Raw genomic sequence first — 19,120 nt, forward strand, 5'->3', positions numbered from 1 at the left:
AAAGGGGACAGCCATGGTGGAAGAGAAAAGGGCCTTCACCAAACTGGTCACACCATGTCTTTATGGAGCTGGCTTTATATAAAGGGGACAGCCATGGTGGAACAGAAAAGGGCCTTCACCCAACTGGTCACACCATGTCTTTATGGAGCTGGCTTTCTACACAGGGGACAGTCATGGAACAGAAAAGGGTCTTCACCAAACTGTTACCACAGAGCTGGACAATTGTCTAGAAAAGGGCCTTCACCCAACTGGTCACACCATGTCTCTATGGAGCTAGCTTTGTATAAAGGGGACAGCCATGGTGGAACAGAAAAGGGCCTTCACCAAACTGGTCACACCATGTCTTTATGGAGCTGGCTTTATATAAAGGGGACAGCCATGGTGGAACAGAAAAGGGCCTTCACCCAACTGGTCACACCATGTCTTTATGGAGCTGGCTTTGTACACAGGGGACAGTCATGGAACAGAAAAGGGTCTTCACCAAACTGTTACCACAGAGCTGGACAATTGTCTAGAAAAGGGCCTTCACCAAACTAGTCACACCATGTCTTTTATGGAGCTGGCTTTGTATAAAGGGGACAGCCATGGTGGAAGAGAAAAGGGCCTTCACCCAACTGGTCACACCATGTCTTTATGGATGTGGCTTTGTACACAGGGGACAGTTATGGTGAAACAGAAAAGGGTCTTCACTAAACTGGTCAAACCATATCTTCATGGAGCTGGCTTTGTGCACCTGAACTCAATAATTAGGATAACTTGAATGCTAATTCTATACCAATAAACAATTCTTTTGACCAGAAGAATGTCTTTGTCTTCAGGAACTGGATTACGGTGCCCTCTATGAAGTTCGGACTCCGCACCTGTACGTGGAAGCCAACAAAATGCCGACATCTCGGGTAAGATGGAAGATCAAGACAGTCTGAGCTATAATTGTTCCGCGTTACAAGTATTGGATGGGGGGGTTGTCTAGAGTTGAATGGTCACTGGAGTGTTTGCATGGAAGCCATTCATACCTCTATGTTCCTGTGCCCTAAGAACTATGGACCGGGGGCATTCAGGGTGCAACACAATACTTATTATATAAAGGCAGGTACAATCAGTTTTTCATGGGATCTAGTAAATTTACGAGGCCACTCCGTATGGTCACTGGTGGGTTAATTCACTTGCCTGCTCCTATGATGGAAACTAATTCACAACCTCCCAGCAGTATCTGTGTCGCCTTCCTTTTACTTCTGTAATGTAGTAGCCGACCTCAGTGACCAATAGGAATGGCGGGCCAAGCATGACTTTTACAGGGAATGTCAAGATCTTCACATATATAGATCAGTAATACAACTGATCTATATACAACATAATAAGATCAGTTGGCTGAAGTTCCTCCAAGATCAGGCTGGCAGCCGGCTGGTCCAAGTACTGTTTGTTTTTTATGCCATGATTGTTACACCGGATGAGCCTGCTTTGGTTGGATCTTCTGACTGCTGTGTCATGTCTATGGCTGGCATATCGTGGCGTGCCGGGGCAGTAGTAGTGAAGGCACATGGCCCCTCACATGGTCCCTTACAGCCCCACATTCCATGCTCTGTCCTTTGCATGTCTCATGGTCATGCTTTGCACTTTTTTAAGTTTCTCAAAGACTGGATGGGTGGGGAGAAGTGGGTGGGCATGTGTTCTGATCTGAAGGTGTCCGTAGTCACATGATTGTCACATGATCCCTCTGTGACTGGCCAGAAGCCATGATCTAATGTCTATGAGGAACTTTATGGATAGTGTTGGTGGAGCACTGGACCCTAAGATGAAGACATTTATTTTAGTTCTGAGACAAAAAAGAGCTCCCTAGATGACACTGGGTCCGGATAGGTCAACGGATAGGTCATAGTACAGCAGAAGGATGAGCGCGCCACAGGGTCGGTGTAAGTCCAGTATATCTTTATTGGTCACAGCAGCAAAAATGATGTAGATTGCCAACACGTTTCAGAGCTCATGAATCCTCCTTCATCAAGGCTAAGAAATACATTACATACACTATATCAAAATATAATGTCAAGAAATGTCAAGAAGATGATGCCATTGAGAGAAGGGCCATTCAGATGATGCAGGAGCTTATTGGAGGTTGCGAGGAGGCACAGAGAGCATGGAGTCACACAGAGGCACACAGAGCATGGAGTCACACAGAGGCACACAGAGCATAGAGGCACACAGAGCATGGAGTCACACAGAGGCACACAGAGCATAGAGGCACACAGAGCATGGAGTCACATAGAGGCACACAGAGCATGGAGTCACATAGAGGCCCACAGAGCATGGAGTCACACAGAGGCACACTAGAGACACTAGATAACACATTGGCTGGGAGTGCATTTGGAATCACTGGGCACACTGGATTCACTTGATGACACAATGACACATCTACTGGAAGCAGGCATTAGGAACACAGGAGTCACCGGGATAATAGTAAGCATGGGGTGGGGGGGGAGGGGGTGCTCAGCAGAAGCCCCATCTTCATGTTCTGATCGCTTCCCATCCGAGTTATTGTCACTTTGCTCTCTCTGTCCTGTATCTCCGCAGAGTATGGTGAAGGCTCTCTATGACTACAAGGCCCAGCGGGAGGACGAGCTCTCCTTCTGTAAGCAGGCCATCGTTCACAATGTAGACAAGCAAGATGGAGGCTGGTGAGTTTACATCCGGCAATGATTTCTGTCTGTTCATTTCTTAAAGCCCAGTTCCACTCAAAACCAGTAACTACCCCTTCTTCTTTTCCTACATACAACGTAAGAACAAACATTATGGTATTAGTAATGTCTTCCTTGTCCTCGCTCTGCAGGTGGCGCGGGGATTATGGCGGGAAGAAGCAGCTTTGGTTCCCGGCGAACTACGTGGAGGAAATGAGCAACGCGTTGACCACAGAGCGGGATGACTCGGTATGGAGCACGGCACCCCTCTGTCGGGGGCAAAGCAGATTATGTGATGGGACGGCTGGAACTGAATACTCTCCTGTATATGTTAGCAGCACACATGGACTGTGAGAACATCTCGCACCCATGCCAATGTGTTTAAAAAAATCAATGAAATAATACAACTTAATGTGGATCCTTGTATGTAGGAGTGTTAAAGGGTCAGTCCACCCAGAACTGATCTTTTGGTGTTTTACTAGGTTCTGGAGAGTTGAACCCAATTAGTCTCTTCCATTTTTTTTTTGGGGGGGGGGATGTTCCCACCATCCCTGCATTGAGTTCTCGGGTCTTTACACCCGCTGTGCCCATTATGAGGGGCCCCCACCATCCCTGTGCTGAGTTCCCGGGTCTGTACACCCGCTGTGCCCATTATGAGGGGCCCCCACCATCCCTGTGCTCTTTCCTGAAGAAAATACTGCTGCAGGCTCCCTCCAGTGCTGTTGATTCATTGAAGACTTAAGCACTTGTGTTGGGGAGAATTAGCCCATTTGAATTCTTTCCAACTCTACAGTAGAGATCACATGACTGAATACCTAGGCCTACAGATAGTACTGAAGAGAGCTCAGAGCAGTGGTTTCTCCAGGAAAGGTGGGTAGTTCAGCCCTTTCAATGCTATTTATCCAAGACAGAATACTGGCTGTCACGGAAGGAGGACCCCGCCACGCTGGCATACCTTTTATGTCACTGTTGGAGCAGACTTGGCAAATAGACACCGCTGTACATGAGTCTGATGTCTCCACCTCCTTCTGCAATCTCCAAATAACTGATTCTTTCTTTCCTCCTCTTCAGTCGCTGTTCTTCGGTCAGTCTGCGGAGAACAGCCCCCTGGGAAACTTCCTGAAAGGGTTCATAGACGTTCCCACTTGTCATATCGGTGAGTATCGGGGGGGTTCCTGTTTACTGCTGTCTAATGTCTGAAGACCAGTGACACTAGATGAAGACTGATGATGACCAGTAACGCCGGGGGTGTCTTTAATATTGATTGGACCCCGGGCAAACTATTTTTGGGGTTCCCCACTGTCGCACCTTAACCACTCAGTGCCGACCCGCCATGCAATTTCGCTCTCCACCCCAACATCCCAAAAACACAGAATGCCTCAGCAGCCCAGCCCAGCTCACCTGCCTCTGCCCTGGTGGTGCAGCTGTAGCTCAGTCCGGATGTCGCGTCTCACTCTTCTGATTGGTGTGTGTGTGACGTGACATAAGCCGCTTTCGCACTACGTCTTACTCCTGCACAGCAGATAGGAGAAGACGTCAGAGGGACATGTGACCCTGTGTGTGATGTCACACGGTCCAAGGGCAGCTGCTTTGGGCCCCACTCCATTGACTGGGCCCGGGGCAGCTGCCCCTTTTGCCACACGTTAAAGACGGCCCTGAGTAACGCTGACACACACTGAGTATTTGCTGATGTAGCTGTACATCCCATTGCTGAGTCATTGAATCTCCTGCACATCCAAGCCCTGAAGAAGGGAGGGAACCGTTACTCCCAAAATGTGTTTAGGATGTCAAAAGCTATTAAAATATAAGCAGTTGCACCCGGCCGTCCTATTGATTCTTCCTTTGGGCGCTCCTTTATCTTTATGTCATGTGAGCTGTGATGCCACCTGACCTTGCCCAATGGATGCATGACTGCCCTCCTTCCTGCAAGATCAGATAAGACAGGACGAGAGCATACACCTCTGTAGAAGATACCCTCAGGCCTAGGCACACTCCAACAATCCTCTGGGTAGCAAGCCCTTATAGGGCAGTTTCAGGTCACCTGACATAAGGCTAGCATTGTTGGTTAGGTGACTGACCTACAGTGGCTCTGCAATGTGGTCATCAATGTCAGTGAGCCTGCTCTCAGTATGAATGCAGACTTAATGACCACAGAGTGCTGCCACGGGGCCAGGACATGTCACCCAGACCTGGAGCACCGCCAGACCCTCTATTACTTACTGTTTAAACTGCCCCAACCCTACTCTTGGCTGATGAAGAAGACCTTGCTGAAGTGTTTACACCCGCCATAAAGATGGGGTTTGATGTATTATATATATATATTTTACGCTGTTATCTGCTGAGCTTTATTCACCCCCCCTTTTCTCTGTCCGCAGTCTTGTCTAAGGAAGGGAGAGGCCTCAAACCCCACATGTTCACCATCCACTCCCAGCAGATGTCTCACCCCTCTCAAGCGCTGGATGTGGCAGCCGACTCACTGGAAGAGCTTAACGACTGGATAGCGAAGATCCGAGAGGCTACCCAGAATGCAGATGCGAGGGTGAGTCCCCATTTATAAAATGCAATACTCCTGATGAACACCAGAGGGCACACGTGCTGAACAATGCTGCTATCAAGGGGCTATCCCTGTAGGTTATGAGGGCCAATGGGACATGCTTGACACAATGTCAATTCTTTATATATGGACTCCAAGCGTGCAGGTAAATACACAGCTGAAGTATGTTACATAGGTGTGAAGTGTTTTGCCTGCCAAAAGATTTTTAATTTTGTTCAGCCTGTCGTGGACAGGGTGTTCCATATCCAAAAGATAGAGACAGTCCAGGAAATACAGGCGCGTACCTGTGTCTGCATGGAGCCTGATGAAGGGGACCCTGCGAGGCCCCGAAAGCGCTTGCCAATGAGATACAGCTACTGGCAATAAAATATTTTGCTTTTTCAACTCATGGTGTGCTGGTGACATTTTTCTACTGTTCATGTGTGGCGGTGCCATCCGCAGTCATTTCAAGCACCCATCTTCATCAAGTGGGAATCCCGGTAAGGAGTGCGGTATGGTTCCTGTTTCTGTGTCTGCATGGAGACACAAGATGCTCTGGGGTCACTGTGTGAGACAGGAAGCTCTGATGTCACTGGGTGACATAGGATGCTATGGAGTCACAAGAATTTACAGGGTACCGAGAGGTCACTGGAGGATACAGGAAGCTCTGGGGGTCACTGGTTGACATGGGAAGCTCTGGGGTCAGTGGAAATACAGGAGTGCACTGGTCATTGGATACTCAGGAGTGCAGGGGTCATTGGAGATGCTGGAGACACAGGAGTGCATGGGTCTTTGGAGACACAGGAGTGTAGGGGTCATTGCAGACACTGGAGACACAGGAGTGCAGGGGCCATTGTAGACACAGGAGTGCAGGGGCCATTGGAGATGCTAGAGGTGCAGCGGTCATTGGAGACACAGGAGTGCAGGGGCCATTGGAGATGCTAGAGGTGCAGGGGTCATTGTAGACACAGGAGTGCAGGGGCCATTGGAGATGCTAGAGGTGCAGGGGTCATTGTAGACACAGGCGTGCAGGGGCCATTGGAGACACAGGAGTGCAGGGGCCATTGGAGATGCTGGAGACACAGGCGTGCACTGTATGACACTCTGTGGCTCTGTGTGTTTACAGATGCAAGAAGGGAAGATAATGGAGAGGAGAAAGAAGATCGCACTGGAGCTGTCTGAGCTGGTCGTCTATTGCCGCCCTGTGCCTTTCGATGAGGAAAGTAAGACATTCTAACATGTTATCTCTTCGTGTGTGTGTGCAAACATTCAAGTAACACAAAGAAACTGCACTTTTCACTAACAACCATCCGAATATTCTGTACCATATAGAGCCATTTATCCAACTGTCCATCCAGAGCCGCCATTTATAGACCGGATACATCCTAAATATAGAGCCATTTATCCAACTGTCCATCCAGAGCCGCCATTTATAGTGTGTCTGTGTGTGGCTCCCGTTTTTTTTTGCCTTGTTGATGTGCGCATATTGCACGGTTGAGGTTTTGCCTTAAAGGAGAACTATGGGGTCAGTGCTTTTCCCCATAGTTCTCCTAAGGGTCATGGGAGGACATATACTAGCGTCCTCCGATGACCCAAAGCTCAGTATATCACGAGCTACAGCTCGCAGTATTCTGAGACCGCCGCAGCCGGGACGGATCCCGACATTACTGTTGAGATCCACCCAGCTGCGTGATTGACAGCTGGCTCTGCCTATCCAGAGGCAGAGCCAGCTGTACCTGCCCCCTCCCCCGTCCCTTCCGCCAGTCAGCGCTGGAGGATCGGAGAGGTAGAGGGGGGGGGCTCCCTGCAGGGAGCCGTGAGTAACAGTCACGGCTCTCTGCAGGGATAGATCGAAAAGTGAGCGAGCGACTGTATGTGTTCGCTCACTTCCCGATCTACTGAGCCGACCTGTGACAGTCTCATTGTCACACGTCGGCTCGAACTGAAAATCACTCGCCTCATAGTTCTCCTTTTAATAAACGTTTTTTTCTCATGTTTGTGTCGTTATCTCCGCGGACTTCCTGTCCTCACAAATCTCATGAATGTGATGGAATACATTACCTGTCCGGGGGGGGCTGCTGGATGTCTTTACTAGACATGCCACCTGGGGGTCAGACCCGTATACAGAAGGGCCGGCCCCGTACTATATAATGTACATTCCACTCATACATCAGGAACAGTGAGAATAACACACAGCTGTGCATATCGCCCCGGGAGGATACGAAATATGGACACTTCCTGCACTTCCTGCTGTATTATGTATCCACTTTATTCTTCTTCTGGTCTCAGATGTCTCTCACAGATAAACAATACAGCGAGATATAATACACACAACTCCCCTGACTTGGAGACTCTGCTCTGAACTTGCACTATAATAAAATGTAAAACATATACTTGGCATATACAGGATTAAACAAATGCAGCATATTGAACCCCCTCTCCTACTAAAAATGTACCCCCCCCGTTCAGGGCAGCCATCAGGGGGGGTACGGCAGATACTCATGTACAAGTAGCTGGTCTTGCCTAGGGTGCAAAATAGTCTAGCACCGGCCCTGATTACCGCAGTAAGTGCTTATATGCTAGTGTCAGGTTCCTTATATAATAACAGGTTCATATGCTAGAATAACATTGCAGAAAGATGTCATTGAAACAAATTGTTGTTCCCGGAATCCTTGGAATGTCTTATTGTGAATGATAGAGATAGCGGTGTATTTAGAAAGCGTTCGGAGAGCGAGTTTCCTTGCGTTTAACAGTAATCCAGCTTGTGATACCAGTCGTTTTGTGCGCCAATTGTTTCTGTGAGAACCCCGAGTTTTAGATGCGCAGCTCATTACAGCCACTAGATGGCGGCGAGGAGGAGCACCGGAAATTCCTATGTTCCCTTTAGTGGCCGTAATGTGCTGCAAATGTAAAACTCAGATAGTCACAGAGCTCGGCGGCCATTTTATAATCGCACCCCTCAGTCCCCCTTTTCTACAATGAGGTCTCGTCAATAAAAGACAATATTAGGTGCTCATATGTTATGTTAGGTTCTCTTGGTGAAATGAGTTTAAAGTAAAATGTTGCAACCTTGTTACCCTCTGTAGTCTTGGAATGTCTTGTTGCAGAACATGGAGACAGTTATTCTCTTTGTTCTACCATAATGTATTGTCATTAAATGTTAAAGGAGAACTATGAGGGGGGAGGGGAGGGGTGCTTCTCACTCACCTCATAGTTCTAGCCGACCTGTGACAATGAGACTGTCACAGGTCGGCTCAGTAGATCGGGAGGTGAGCGAACACATACCGGCGTTCGCTCACCTCTCGATCCTGCCACGGCTCTCTGCCGTGACAGGGGGAGGGGCTGGATTCCCCCCTCCCCGCTCCGATCCTCCAGCGCTGACTGGCGGAACGGACGGGGGAGGGGGCGGGTACAGCTGGCTCTGCCTCTAGATAGGCAGAGCCAGCTGTCACTCACGCAGCTGGGCGGATCTCGACATCGATGTCGGGATCCGCTCCGGCGTCTCAGTATACCGCGAGCTGTAGCTCCCTATATACTGAGCCTAGGGTGACGGGAGGACGCTATTTTGTGTCCTCCCGTTACCCTAAGGAGAACTATGGGGAAAAGCCCTGACCCCATAGTTCTCCTTTAAGTGAAGTAGTTATTATATAAGATGTTTATGTTTGGGAGGGTCCTGCATGGCAGCTGTCCAGGATTGGAGATTAAAGGAGAACTATGGGGTCAGTGTTTTTCCCCATAGCGTCCTCCCGTCACCCTAGGCTCAGTATATAGGGAGCTACAGCTCGCGGTATACTGAGACGCCGCACCTGGAGCGGATCCCGACTTAGATGACGGGATCCGCCCAGCTGCGTGAGTGACAACTGGCTCTGCCTATCTAGAGGCAGAGCCAGCTGTGCCCGCCCCCTCCCCCGTCCGTTCCGCCAGTCAGCGCTGGAGGATCGGAGAAGGGAATCCAGCCCCTCCCCGGTCACGGCAGAGAGCCATGACAGGATCGAGAGGTGAGCGAACCCGGTATGTGTTCCCTCACCTCCCGATCTACTGAGCCGACCTGTGACAGTCTCATTGTCACAGGTCGGCTAGAACTATGAGGTGAGTGAAAATCACCCCTCCCCCCCTCATAGTTCTCCTTTAATAGTCTCCCGCTCGCTGAAGAGGTCAGATCTTTGGTACATCTGCCATGCCTCGGGATCTCCACGCACATTGATTTCTCCGCTTGTTAATCTTTACCTTTTACTCTTCTAAATAAACTTTCAGAACCTTCACCGTGAGGCCGCCAATCTCTTATCAATGTTAATGTAACAAAGTTGTTTTTCACTCTTTTTGCATTCCATAAATAGAACAATCTCTGGTGATCCTGCCATGAAGGTCGTTGTTTAGGTACTTCCTGTTACAGGGTGACAAATGTCTACTAGGTGTGCTACTGCGTTGTCACCCAACCAACTCCATTCGAAACCGGAAAAAAGAAATCAATCAATGTGTAAGTTGATACAATAAATCAGGGGTAGGCAAGCTCCGGGCCCTCCAGCTGTGATGCAACTACAAATCCCAATAGACATTGCAAGACCCTGACAGCCACGGACATGACTTCCTAGGGCAGATGCCTCATGGAATTTGTAGTTTTATAAGGGCCCGGAAATTGCCTACCCCTGATTTATATTATCAACTGCTAGATGGGAGGAACAAATCCTGAGATCTGTGATAAATCCAGAGGAATGAAGCCTGAAGGCCCGGAATTCATGGATCAGTTTCTGGGCGGCCCATATGACCTTCTGTGGTGTTATCTCACTTATGTCTTTGCAGAGATCGGGACGGAGAAGGCTTGCTACCGCGACATGTCTTCCTTCCCCGAGACCAAGGCGGAGAAATACGCCAACCGCAGCAAGGGGAAGAAGTTCCTGCAGTATAACCGGCGCCAGCTGAGCCGCGTCTACCCCAAAGGACAGCGACTGGACTCCTCCAACTACGACCCGCTGCCCATGTGGATCTGTGGGAGCCAGCTGGCGGCCCTCAATTTCCAGACTCCAGGTACCGGTCACATTCACAGGGGGCTGATTTAAATCAAGGAGTAGGGACTTTTCACTCAGCAAACTTGATGTTCACATACCGTGTTTCCCCGAAAGTAAGACCTACCCCGAAAATAAGACCTAGTGAGCACGCATGCCCGCCCCCTCACCCGCCCACCTGTGTTTCTCCGAAGGAGAAGGAGACACTGTCTTATTTTCGGGGAAACACGGTAGCTTAGTGAATATCCCAGAATCCTTGGCATGTCTTATTGCGGAGCATAGAGACACCCAATGTAATGCAAGGCAAAGGAAAACAGGATTTCTGATTGGATGATTGAAGTCAACATCACTTCACCTTATGGAATGTGAACATTCACTAAGTGAATGGTGAACGGTCCCTACTTTTTTAGCTGTTCAGCTTCACAAAGTCCTATTCTCCCACACGCGGGGTGATTAAAGGAGAACTTTGGGGTTAAGGCTTTTCCCCATAGTTCTCCTTAGGGTAACGGGAGGACACAAACTGTGCGATTAACACACTGTACTAGTGTGAATGGGCCCTCAAAAACACACAACCACAGACACACTCCAAAAAAAACATAATTTTTGTTCTTTTTTTAGGATCCACCCAGTCTTTCTACCTTATGAGAAGTGGAGTGGATCCTCAGCCTGGGGTGCAGTGTGGGCTGCTGTGCTGTGACGGAGCTCCATCCATACGTGCGTTGCTTGTACAGCTCCCTTGCGCTCCCTGTAGAGGTGCCGGGAGCCAGAATGTGATGTCACTCCGGTCCAGGAACCTCTACAGGACATGCGAGGGAGCTGTAAGCAATGCACGTATGTATGGAGCTTCCTCCAGCTCCACCTTAAGGTGACCCTCCGCGGCGCGCAGCATATTTTGAATGGCTGCTTGGCGCGAGAACTGACAGCGCTGCGCTGGGGGCAGGCTGAGGAGCCTGTCACCTAGAAAAGTGGAAGGGGACCCACTGAACACAGAGTCGCGACCCAGTTTTGGGTCACGACCCACTAGTTGAGAACCAAGGCTCTAGATCCGGTCTGCTGAGGGTCATCACTCATCCTTTCTATCACCTATCTCTATGTGTTCACAGACAAGCCAATGCAGCTGAACCAGGCGCTGTTCATGATGGGCGGACAGAGCGGGTACGTCCTGCAGCCGGACATCATGAGAGACGATCTCTTCGACCCGTTCGATAAAAACAGCCTGAAGATCGTGGAGCCAATCACAGTGCAGATTCAGGTTAGGTGACAACCAAGTCGCTCGGTACTTATTATTTTTGTCGTTATTAATATTATCACATTATAAGTTTTTATTAAAAGTGCAATTCTCACCAACCACAAGAAGTTATTAGAGTTAAAAGAGTCTAAGGGGGTGATTCACAAAGGATCCTTCCATAGCTTTGGCTGATTTTTTGGCCGCCAGAGCCCTGCAAATGACAGCTGGGCGGAGCCAGCCATGATCTCACCGCTGGCTCCGCCCAGTTGTAATGACAGATCAGCGTCCCCGTCAATGACCTGGGGACGCTGATCTGTCATTAAACAATAACAACTGGGCGGAGCCCGCCGTGACTTCACGGCCGGCTCCGCTCAGTTGTTATTCATTGGCCGGGAATAACAGCCAATAACAACTCTAGCGAGTGGCGGCCAATAGGAAACAGTTGGGCGGAGCAAGCTGCCACGGAGGTACTGAGCAGAATAGCCATGCCGAATGCCGCTCGTTTTAGATTCGCAGCTCTTTATGCATTGACATTTCCTGTGCTCCCTGGCTCCATCTAGTGGTCATAGTGCGCCGTAAATCTAACACACAGAGGTTGGCAGAGCTGTCTGATCTGCAAATATTTCTAAATACCCCCCGATGATGATGAAAGGTTTTTAGTTAGATAATAAAAGGCATCTGTTAGGATGCCACAGTCACACCTTTGACTCCTGCTGGTTTTACTGTTACCCTTCAGCCCTTATACCCTACTCTTCCCCTACTCCTTCAAACCCTGATTCCTGAATGGGAGGGGGTCTGATTCCTAAATGGGAGGGTCTGGTTCCAGGATAGGAGGGGTCTGATTCCTAAATGGGAGAGGGTCTGATTCCTAAATGGGAGAGGGTCTGATTCCTATATAGGAGTGGTCTGGCATCTGGATGGGAGAGGTTTGGTTCCTGAATGGGAGACGGTCTGATTCCAGGATGGGAGTGGTCTGATTCCAGGATGGGAAGGGTCTGATTCCAGGATGGGAGTGGTCTGATTCCTGAATGGGAGTGGTCTGATTCCAGGATGGGAGTGGTCTGATTCCAGGATGGGAGTGGTCTGATTCCAGGATGGGAGTGGTCTGATTCCTGAATGGGAGGGTCTGATTCCTGGATGGGAGGGATCTTATTCCTAAATGAAATGGGTCTGATTTCTAAATGGGAGGGTCTGGTTCTAGGTTGGGAGGGGTCTGATTCCTAAATGGGAGGGTCTGGTTCCAGGATGGAAGGGTCTCATTCCTGAATGGGAAGGGTCTGGTTCTAGGATGGGAAGGCGTCTGATTCCTGAATAGGAAGGTCTGGTTTTAGGAAGGAAAGGGTCTGATTCATGAATGGGAAGGGTCTGGTTCTAGGAAGGGAAGGGTCTGATTCATGAATGGAAAGGGTCTGGTTCTAGGAAGGAAAGGGTCTGATTCATGAATGGAAAGGGTCTGGTTTTAGGAAGGAAAGGGTCTGATTCATGAATGGGAAGGGTCTGGTTTTAGGAAGGAAGGGGTCTGTTTCTGAATTGGAAGGGGCTGGTTTTCGGATGGAAGGGGCTTGTTCATGAAAGGAAGGGTCTGATTCATGAATGGGAAGGGTCTGGTTCTAGGAAGGGAAGGGTCTGATTCATGAATGGGAAGGGTCTGGTTTTAGGATGGAAGGGTCTGATTCATGAATGGGAAGGGTCTGGTTTTAGGATGGAAGGGTCTGATTCATGAATGGGAAGGGTCTGGTTTTAGGATGGAAGGGTCTGATTCATGAATGGGAAGGGTCTGGTTTTAGGATGGAAGGGGTCTGATTCCTTAATAGGAGAGTCTGGTTCCTGAATGGGAGGTTCTGGTTCCAGGATGGGAGGATTCTGCATCCTAAATTGTAGGGTTCTGATTCCTGAATCGGAGGGTCTGGTACCTGGATGGGGGAGGGGTCTAGTTCCTGAATGTCAGGCTTTGATTGCTGAATGGGTGGGTCGGGTTCCTTCTAACCACCTGGCGCGCTCTCAGGGTTCTGATGAGGAAAGTTGCAGTGTCGGCATCCCTCTAGAAGTTGTTCACCCTTAGGGATCATCTCACCAAAATACCAATAGCAGGGCAGGCCTACAATCTGACTTGTATGTTTCTCTGACAGTTCACCTTTAATCCATGTGTGTGTTTTGGGTTTCATCCCTCCAGATCCTGGGGGCCCGGCACCTCCCCAAGAACGGCCGCAGTATCGTGTGTCCCTTCGTGGAGGTGGAGGTCTGCGGCTCCGAGTTTGACAACAGCAAGAACAAGAGCGATGTTGTGGGTGAGTCAACACAAGTGGGGGCTCCACCTTCAGACAACTATAGTCAGTCTTGTACTACAACCCCCCTCCCCCATCCAGACAACCTTCGCTACTGCGCCCCTTGCATTTAATTTCACATGTCTGAAATAAGAACTGTCTGTGTTTCCAAATGAAGAAATGGATAGCGGGTATAGGAACTCCTTGAGCTAGAGGCAGGAGCTCTTCTTGATTGGAAATGTCATAGAGGGTACAGGGTCAACGGCATCTCCTGCAATCCTTAATGGGGCCCCCTTCCACCCCCAGGCCCCATAGCGGCTGCTTGGGCTGCTATGGCTATTGTTACACCACTGGGTTTATATATCTGATCCATATACCTGTTGATCCTGCCTGAAACTCAGTGAGCTGATGACTTCTTGTGCTCCTTGCCCGAGCTACACTATAATCCCAAGCAGTGTTATCAGCCCTGCCTATTTTCCCTTTGTGAACTACAGAACCCCCCACCCTTTCATGGTATCCTGTCATCCCTTTATTTTCACCTGGTGATCCTGCCAGTAACACTCGCTTACCTTACTATTTCTTTTGGGGGAGCAGTATTGTCACTCAGGACCACAGAACACTTCCCTCTGTCCTCATCTCCGTTACATAGAGGGGACATGTCCTGTAGTCCTCAATGTAGCTGATAACAGTGCAGCACAGGCAGAGAGCACAGGGAGATATCAGATCTTAAAGGAGAACTATGAGGTCAGGGCTTTTCCCCATAGTTCTCCTTAGGGTAACGGGAGGACACAAACTAGCGTCCTCCCGTCACCCTAGGCTCAGTATATAGGGAGCTACAGCTCGCGGTATACTGAGACGCCGCAGCCGGAGCTGATCCCGACAATTGTGCCGGGATCTGCCCAGCTGCGTGACTGACAGCTGGCTCTGCCTATCTAGAGGCAGAGCCAGCTGTACCCGCCCCCTCCCCCGTCCGTTCCGCCAGTCAGCACTGGCGGATCGGAGCGGGGAGGGGGGAATCCAGCCCCTCCCCTGTCACGGCAGAGAGCTGTGACAGGATCGAGAGGTGAGCGAGCGACGGTATGTGTTCGCTCACCTCCCGATCTACTGAGCCGACCTGTGACAGTCTCATTGTCACAGGTTGGCTAGAACTATGAGGTGAGTGAAAAGCACCCCCCCTCCCCCTCATAGTTCTCCTTTAAGATAGGGGCTACTGGTCCCCCCCACTGAAAATAGTCTCAACTGTGATATTTACATATGAATAAGCCACCACTCATTCTCCCCAAAAAATGTCGCTTGAGCGTTCAACCCTTAGTTAGTGGCAACCCTAACTCCGGAGGGACATTGAAAATAGTCTCAACTGTGATATTTACATATGAATGGGTGGTACTATTTACATATGCATAAGCCACGACTAATTTTCCCAAAAAAATGTCAGCGCATTGCTAGAGTGTGTTCGGGTTTCCCTTGAAGAAAAGGTGACAACCATAAGGGAGGACGCTAGTTTGTGTCCTCCCGTTACCCTAAGGAGAACTATGGGGAAAAGCCTTAACACCATAGTTCTCCTTTTATTTTGGTTGGCCCCTGACATCTTGTGTCCGGGTTCCTCCTGCCCTGAAACCCGGACACAGCATTCAAAACCCGGACTGTCCGGGTGAATCCTGGACAGGTGGCAACCCTATCCGGAGTCCTGCATTGGGGAATCCAAGTCGGATGAAAGACTCCCTGTGGCCGAATCAGTATGGCCGCTGTGAGTGCGGGAAAAGTGCATCAGACTCATGTATCCCTCCGCTGAACGAATACCGCTGCTTCCGGGTAACGTGTTGTAAATAACAGTCTCTGCAGATACGCATTGTGTGCTCAGGGGTTATACTTGTGCCAGTAAGTGGGAAGTGCCTACAGTGCTAACTAACCCAACTACAGCTGATACCGGATGTAACTGTACTGGGTATCTGTGGCCTCCATGCCGGAAGGGAAACCGCTTTCCCCAGTGTTGTAAATATTCTTTTGTACTACCGCCAACCGAGACTTTGTTTATAAGACCACTACGTGTGATTTCCTCTGTGAAGACGCCACACCCTAACCCCCCGCTAACAAACAGATATAAAACAAAAAGACAGTCCCGATGGTGTATATAACAGTCCAGAAGGAAGCAGATGTTGGGGGTTGTGTACGTTTGGAACGCGCCTTTTTGTTTTTCTGTATGTCCCCGTATTGAATCACGCGCCTCTCTTCCCCGTGCAGCCGACAACGGTTTGAACCCGGTGTGGACGATGAAAGAGTTTGTGTTTGACATCAATAATCCAGAGTTCGCCTTCCTGAGGTTCGTGGTGTACGAGGAGGACATGTTCAGCGACCCCAACTTCCTGGCCCAGGCCATATTTCCTGTGAAGGCCCTGAAGACGGGTAAGCAATGGCAGGCGCCGCCGCGGTGCGTGCCACAAAAACGTACTTCCCCTGTGAATAAAAATAGTGAATCGTGAAATCACTACACACTAGACATGTGCGATTCGTTTCGTTCCGAATCGAAATTCGGACGAATTTTCGGAAATTCGGACATTCGGATGTATCCGAATTCCGAATTGCAGATATAACGAATGCAAACGAATCCGAATTTCCATTTCCGAAATTCGGTAGCGTTAGGTCGAACGTTCGTTTCGTTTTCTGTTCTTATTCGTTTCTTATTCGTTTCGTTCGTTGGAGCAAAGTGACATTAGAGAAGGAGAAAAATATTTTTTCCCCCTCAAATGTCACTTTTGCTGCAAACGAACGAACGAAACGAATAAGAACCGAAAACGAAACGAACGTTCGAGCTAACGCTACCGAATTTCGTCCGAATCCGAATTCCGAATCCGAATTGACTTTCACACCCGAATCCTGAAAAACGAAATAACACAAATCCGAATTTAAAACGAAACGAAACAAATTTTTTGGCAGTGCACATGTCTACTACACACTATAAAAAGAAAAGTGCACGAGGGTGCTGTAGTCCTGGCTGTGCAGTGTGGCTGGTAAATGGGAATCATAAAAGAGGCTGAACAGAATTAGAAACATTGGAGGAGGAGAAAAAAAGAAAGGCCCATGCACAGCGTACGTATGTCAGTTTGGCTGGAGTCCTCCTGGAGACTCTAGGGCCGGTTTACCGTTGTTACTGACGCTCTGGATTTTGCTGACCCGTGTCTTCTGTGCCTAGGCTATCGCTCGGTCCCCCTGCGGAATAGTTACAGCGAGGAGCTGGAGCTGGCGGCCCTGCTGGTGCACACAGAGATCGTCAACGCTAAGGTGCCGTATATCAAATCTTTATCAGTCAGATTTAATGTCATCATTATTATTAGTAAAAAAAAACTTTTTTTTCTCAAAATTTTCAGTAATTTCTCCTGAATATAGTAAAAAATAAAACCCCCAGTGGTGATTAAATACCACCAAAATAAAGCTCTATCTGTCCCCAAAAAATGGTATAAAATTCATTTCAGTACAGCGTGGCATGACGGAATAAATGTCAGTCAAAGTACCGCAGCGCTGAACACTGAAAAATGGCCTGGCCATGAAGGGGATCTAAACACCTGGTCTTCAAGGGGTTAAATAAAAAAGAAATAAAGATTAAAAAAAAAAAAAACAATGACGGCTAGCTCCGCTCAATTGTTTCCTATTGGCCGGCACCTGCTAGAGTCTTCTAGCAGGTCACGGGCAATGAATAACAACTGGGCGGAGCTGGCCGTGACATCACAACCAGCTCCGCCCAGCTGTTATTGTTGAATGACAGATGAGCGTCCCCAGGTCATTTGGGGATACCGATCTGTCATTACAACTGGGCGGAGCCAGCCGTGAGCTCACAGCTGGCTCCGCCCAGCTGTCATTTGCAGGGTGAAAGGCTCAGTCGAGCCGAAGTAGATGCCTTTGGCTAGGTTTAGCCGCTCGGGCCGCCTTCGGGTGCTGTAGGGCCTTCGGCCCGACTGAACTGAAGAGCTCCCGCAACCGAAGCTTGCCGAAGGATCAGCCGAAGCTACGCCTGGATCCTTCGGCAGCTTTTTAATTGGTTATTTAAATCTACAACCAGGTTTTCTTCTGTCTGTGACCCCGTTATTCCTCACTTCATTTCCCGGGGGTTAATAATGAACCACTATGGGATAGCGATGATCCCAGACAACAGGAAGTGACAGAAAACCACTTCTTAGACCATTGTCACCAGAACAGGTGTCCCCATTGGAAGACTTTCCCTTACTTCCTGTTCCACCGACAGCTTTATTTTCTTATCACGGTCTGTCGTCTTCCATACACAGGAAGAGGACGACGAGAATCTGTACACGTCCATCCAGCAGCTGCGTGACCGAGCCAGCGAGCTTTCCTGCCAAGTGTCCAGCTACGAGCGCGCCAATAACTGCGACTCTCGCTACCAGCAGAGGCTGGATGAGCTCCGGGCGGCCCAGGAGAGACTGCTCGAGCTAACCGAAGTGCGCAACAGGAAGTGAGTTTAAACCTGACCTCCATCCTCCCCTTCAGTCTTCTATCTGACCTCCGTCCTTCCCTTCAGTCTTCTATCTGACCTCCGTCCTTCCCTCCAGTCTTCTATCTGACCTCCGTCCTTCCCTTCAGTCTTCTATCTGACCTCCGTCCTCCTGCAAAGAGCCCTGACCTCAACCCTACTGAGCACCTTTGGGAGGAATTGGAATGCTGATTGTGAGCCGGGTCTTCTCATCCAACACCAGTACCTGACCTCACAAATGTTCACAAATTCCCACAGACACCCTCCAAACTCTTGTGGGAAGCCTTCCCAGATGAGGAGAGGGTGTTATAGTCATAAAGAGGGCAACTCTACATGAATGCCCATGAGGAGGCAACGTCATATTAATGCCCATGGAGGGGGGTCAACTCCATATCGATGTCCATGGGGAGGCAACTCCATATCGATGTCCATGGGGAGGCAACTCCATATCCACATCCATTGGGAGGCAACTCCATATCCACGTCCATGGGGAGGCAACTCCATATCCACGTCCATGGGGAGGCAACTCCATATCCACGTCCATGGGGAGGCAACTCCATATCCACATCCATGGGGAGGCAACTCCATACCGACGTCCATGGGGAGGCAACTCCATACCGACGTCCATGGGGAGGCAACTCCATACCGACGTCCATGGGGAGGCAATATATGTGGCTATGGATTTGTAATGGGATGTCCAACCAGCTGATACAGGTGATGGTCGGATGTCTACAAATCGTTGGTCATCTATGAGTTGGCTCCTCCTATGTCAGTAAATCTGGTTGCAGGATTCTGAGCTGATTGCTGATTGTTGTTGTTCATCTTTTTGTCCATCAGACTCATGGAGAAGAAGAGAAGAGACCGACAGCTGGTGAACAAGAGGAACTGAGCTCCGGGCACGTTGAGTTCACGCTGATTCCCTATTCGTTGAACTCGAGAGACT

The 19,120-nt window shown here is 49.4% G+C and overlaps 1 protein-coding gene across 1 annotated transcript in view; it reads left to right on the forward strand.

The window, feature by feature from the left end:
- LOC108789042 (1-phosphatidylinositol 4,5-bisphosphate phosphodiesterase gamma-1-like) overlaps positions 1 to 19,097 on the forward strand; it is an 83,161-nt gene extending 64,064 nt beyond the window's left edge. The window contains exons 20-32 of the mRNA XM_018558966.1: positions 819 to 896; positions 2,566 to 2,669; positions 2,822 to 2,918; positions 3,741 to 3,825; positions 5,045 to 5,208; positions 6,329 to 6,425; positions 10,003 to 10,227; positions 11,309 to 11,457; positions 13,607 to 13,721; positions 15,939 to 16,100; positions 16,888 to 16,976; positions 17,975 to 18,159; positions 19,015 to 19,097. Coding sequence (XP_018414468.1) covers positions 819 to 896; positions 2,566 to 2,669; positions 2,822 to 2,918; positions 3,741 to 3,825; positions 5,045 to 5,208; positions 6,329 to 6,425; positions 10,003 to 10,227; positions 11,309 to 11,457; positions 13,607 to 13,721; positions 15,939 to 16,100; positions 16,888 to 16,976; positions 17,975 to 18,159; positions 19,015 to 19,066 — 1,602 coding nt within the window. The 3' untranslated portion in view covers positions 19,067 to 19,097. The remainder of the gene's footprint in view (positions 1 to 818; positions 897 to 2,565; positions 2,670 to 2,821; positions 2,919 to 3,740; positions 3,826 to 5,044; positions 5,209 to 6,328; positions 6,426 to 10,002; positions 10,228 to 11,308; positions 11,458 to 13,606; positions 13,722 to 15,938; positions 16,101 to 16,887; positions 16,977 to 17,974; positions 18,160 to 19,014) is intronic.
- The last annotated feature ends 23 nt before the right edge of the window (positions 19,098 to 19,120 follow it).

This window comes from Nanorana parkeri, unplaced genomic scaffold, assembly GCF_000935625.1.
Source record: "Nanorana parkeri isolate BGI_ZX_2015 unplaced genomic scaffold, ASM93562v1 scaffold371, whole genome shotgun sequence".
Taxonomy (NCBI): domain Eukaryota; kingdom Metazoa; phylum Chordata; class Amphibia; order Anura; family Dicroglossidae; genus Nanorana; species Nanorana parkeri.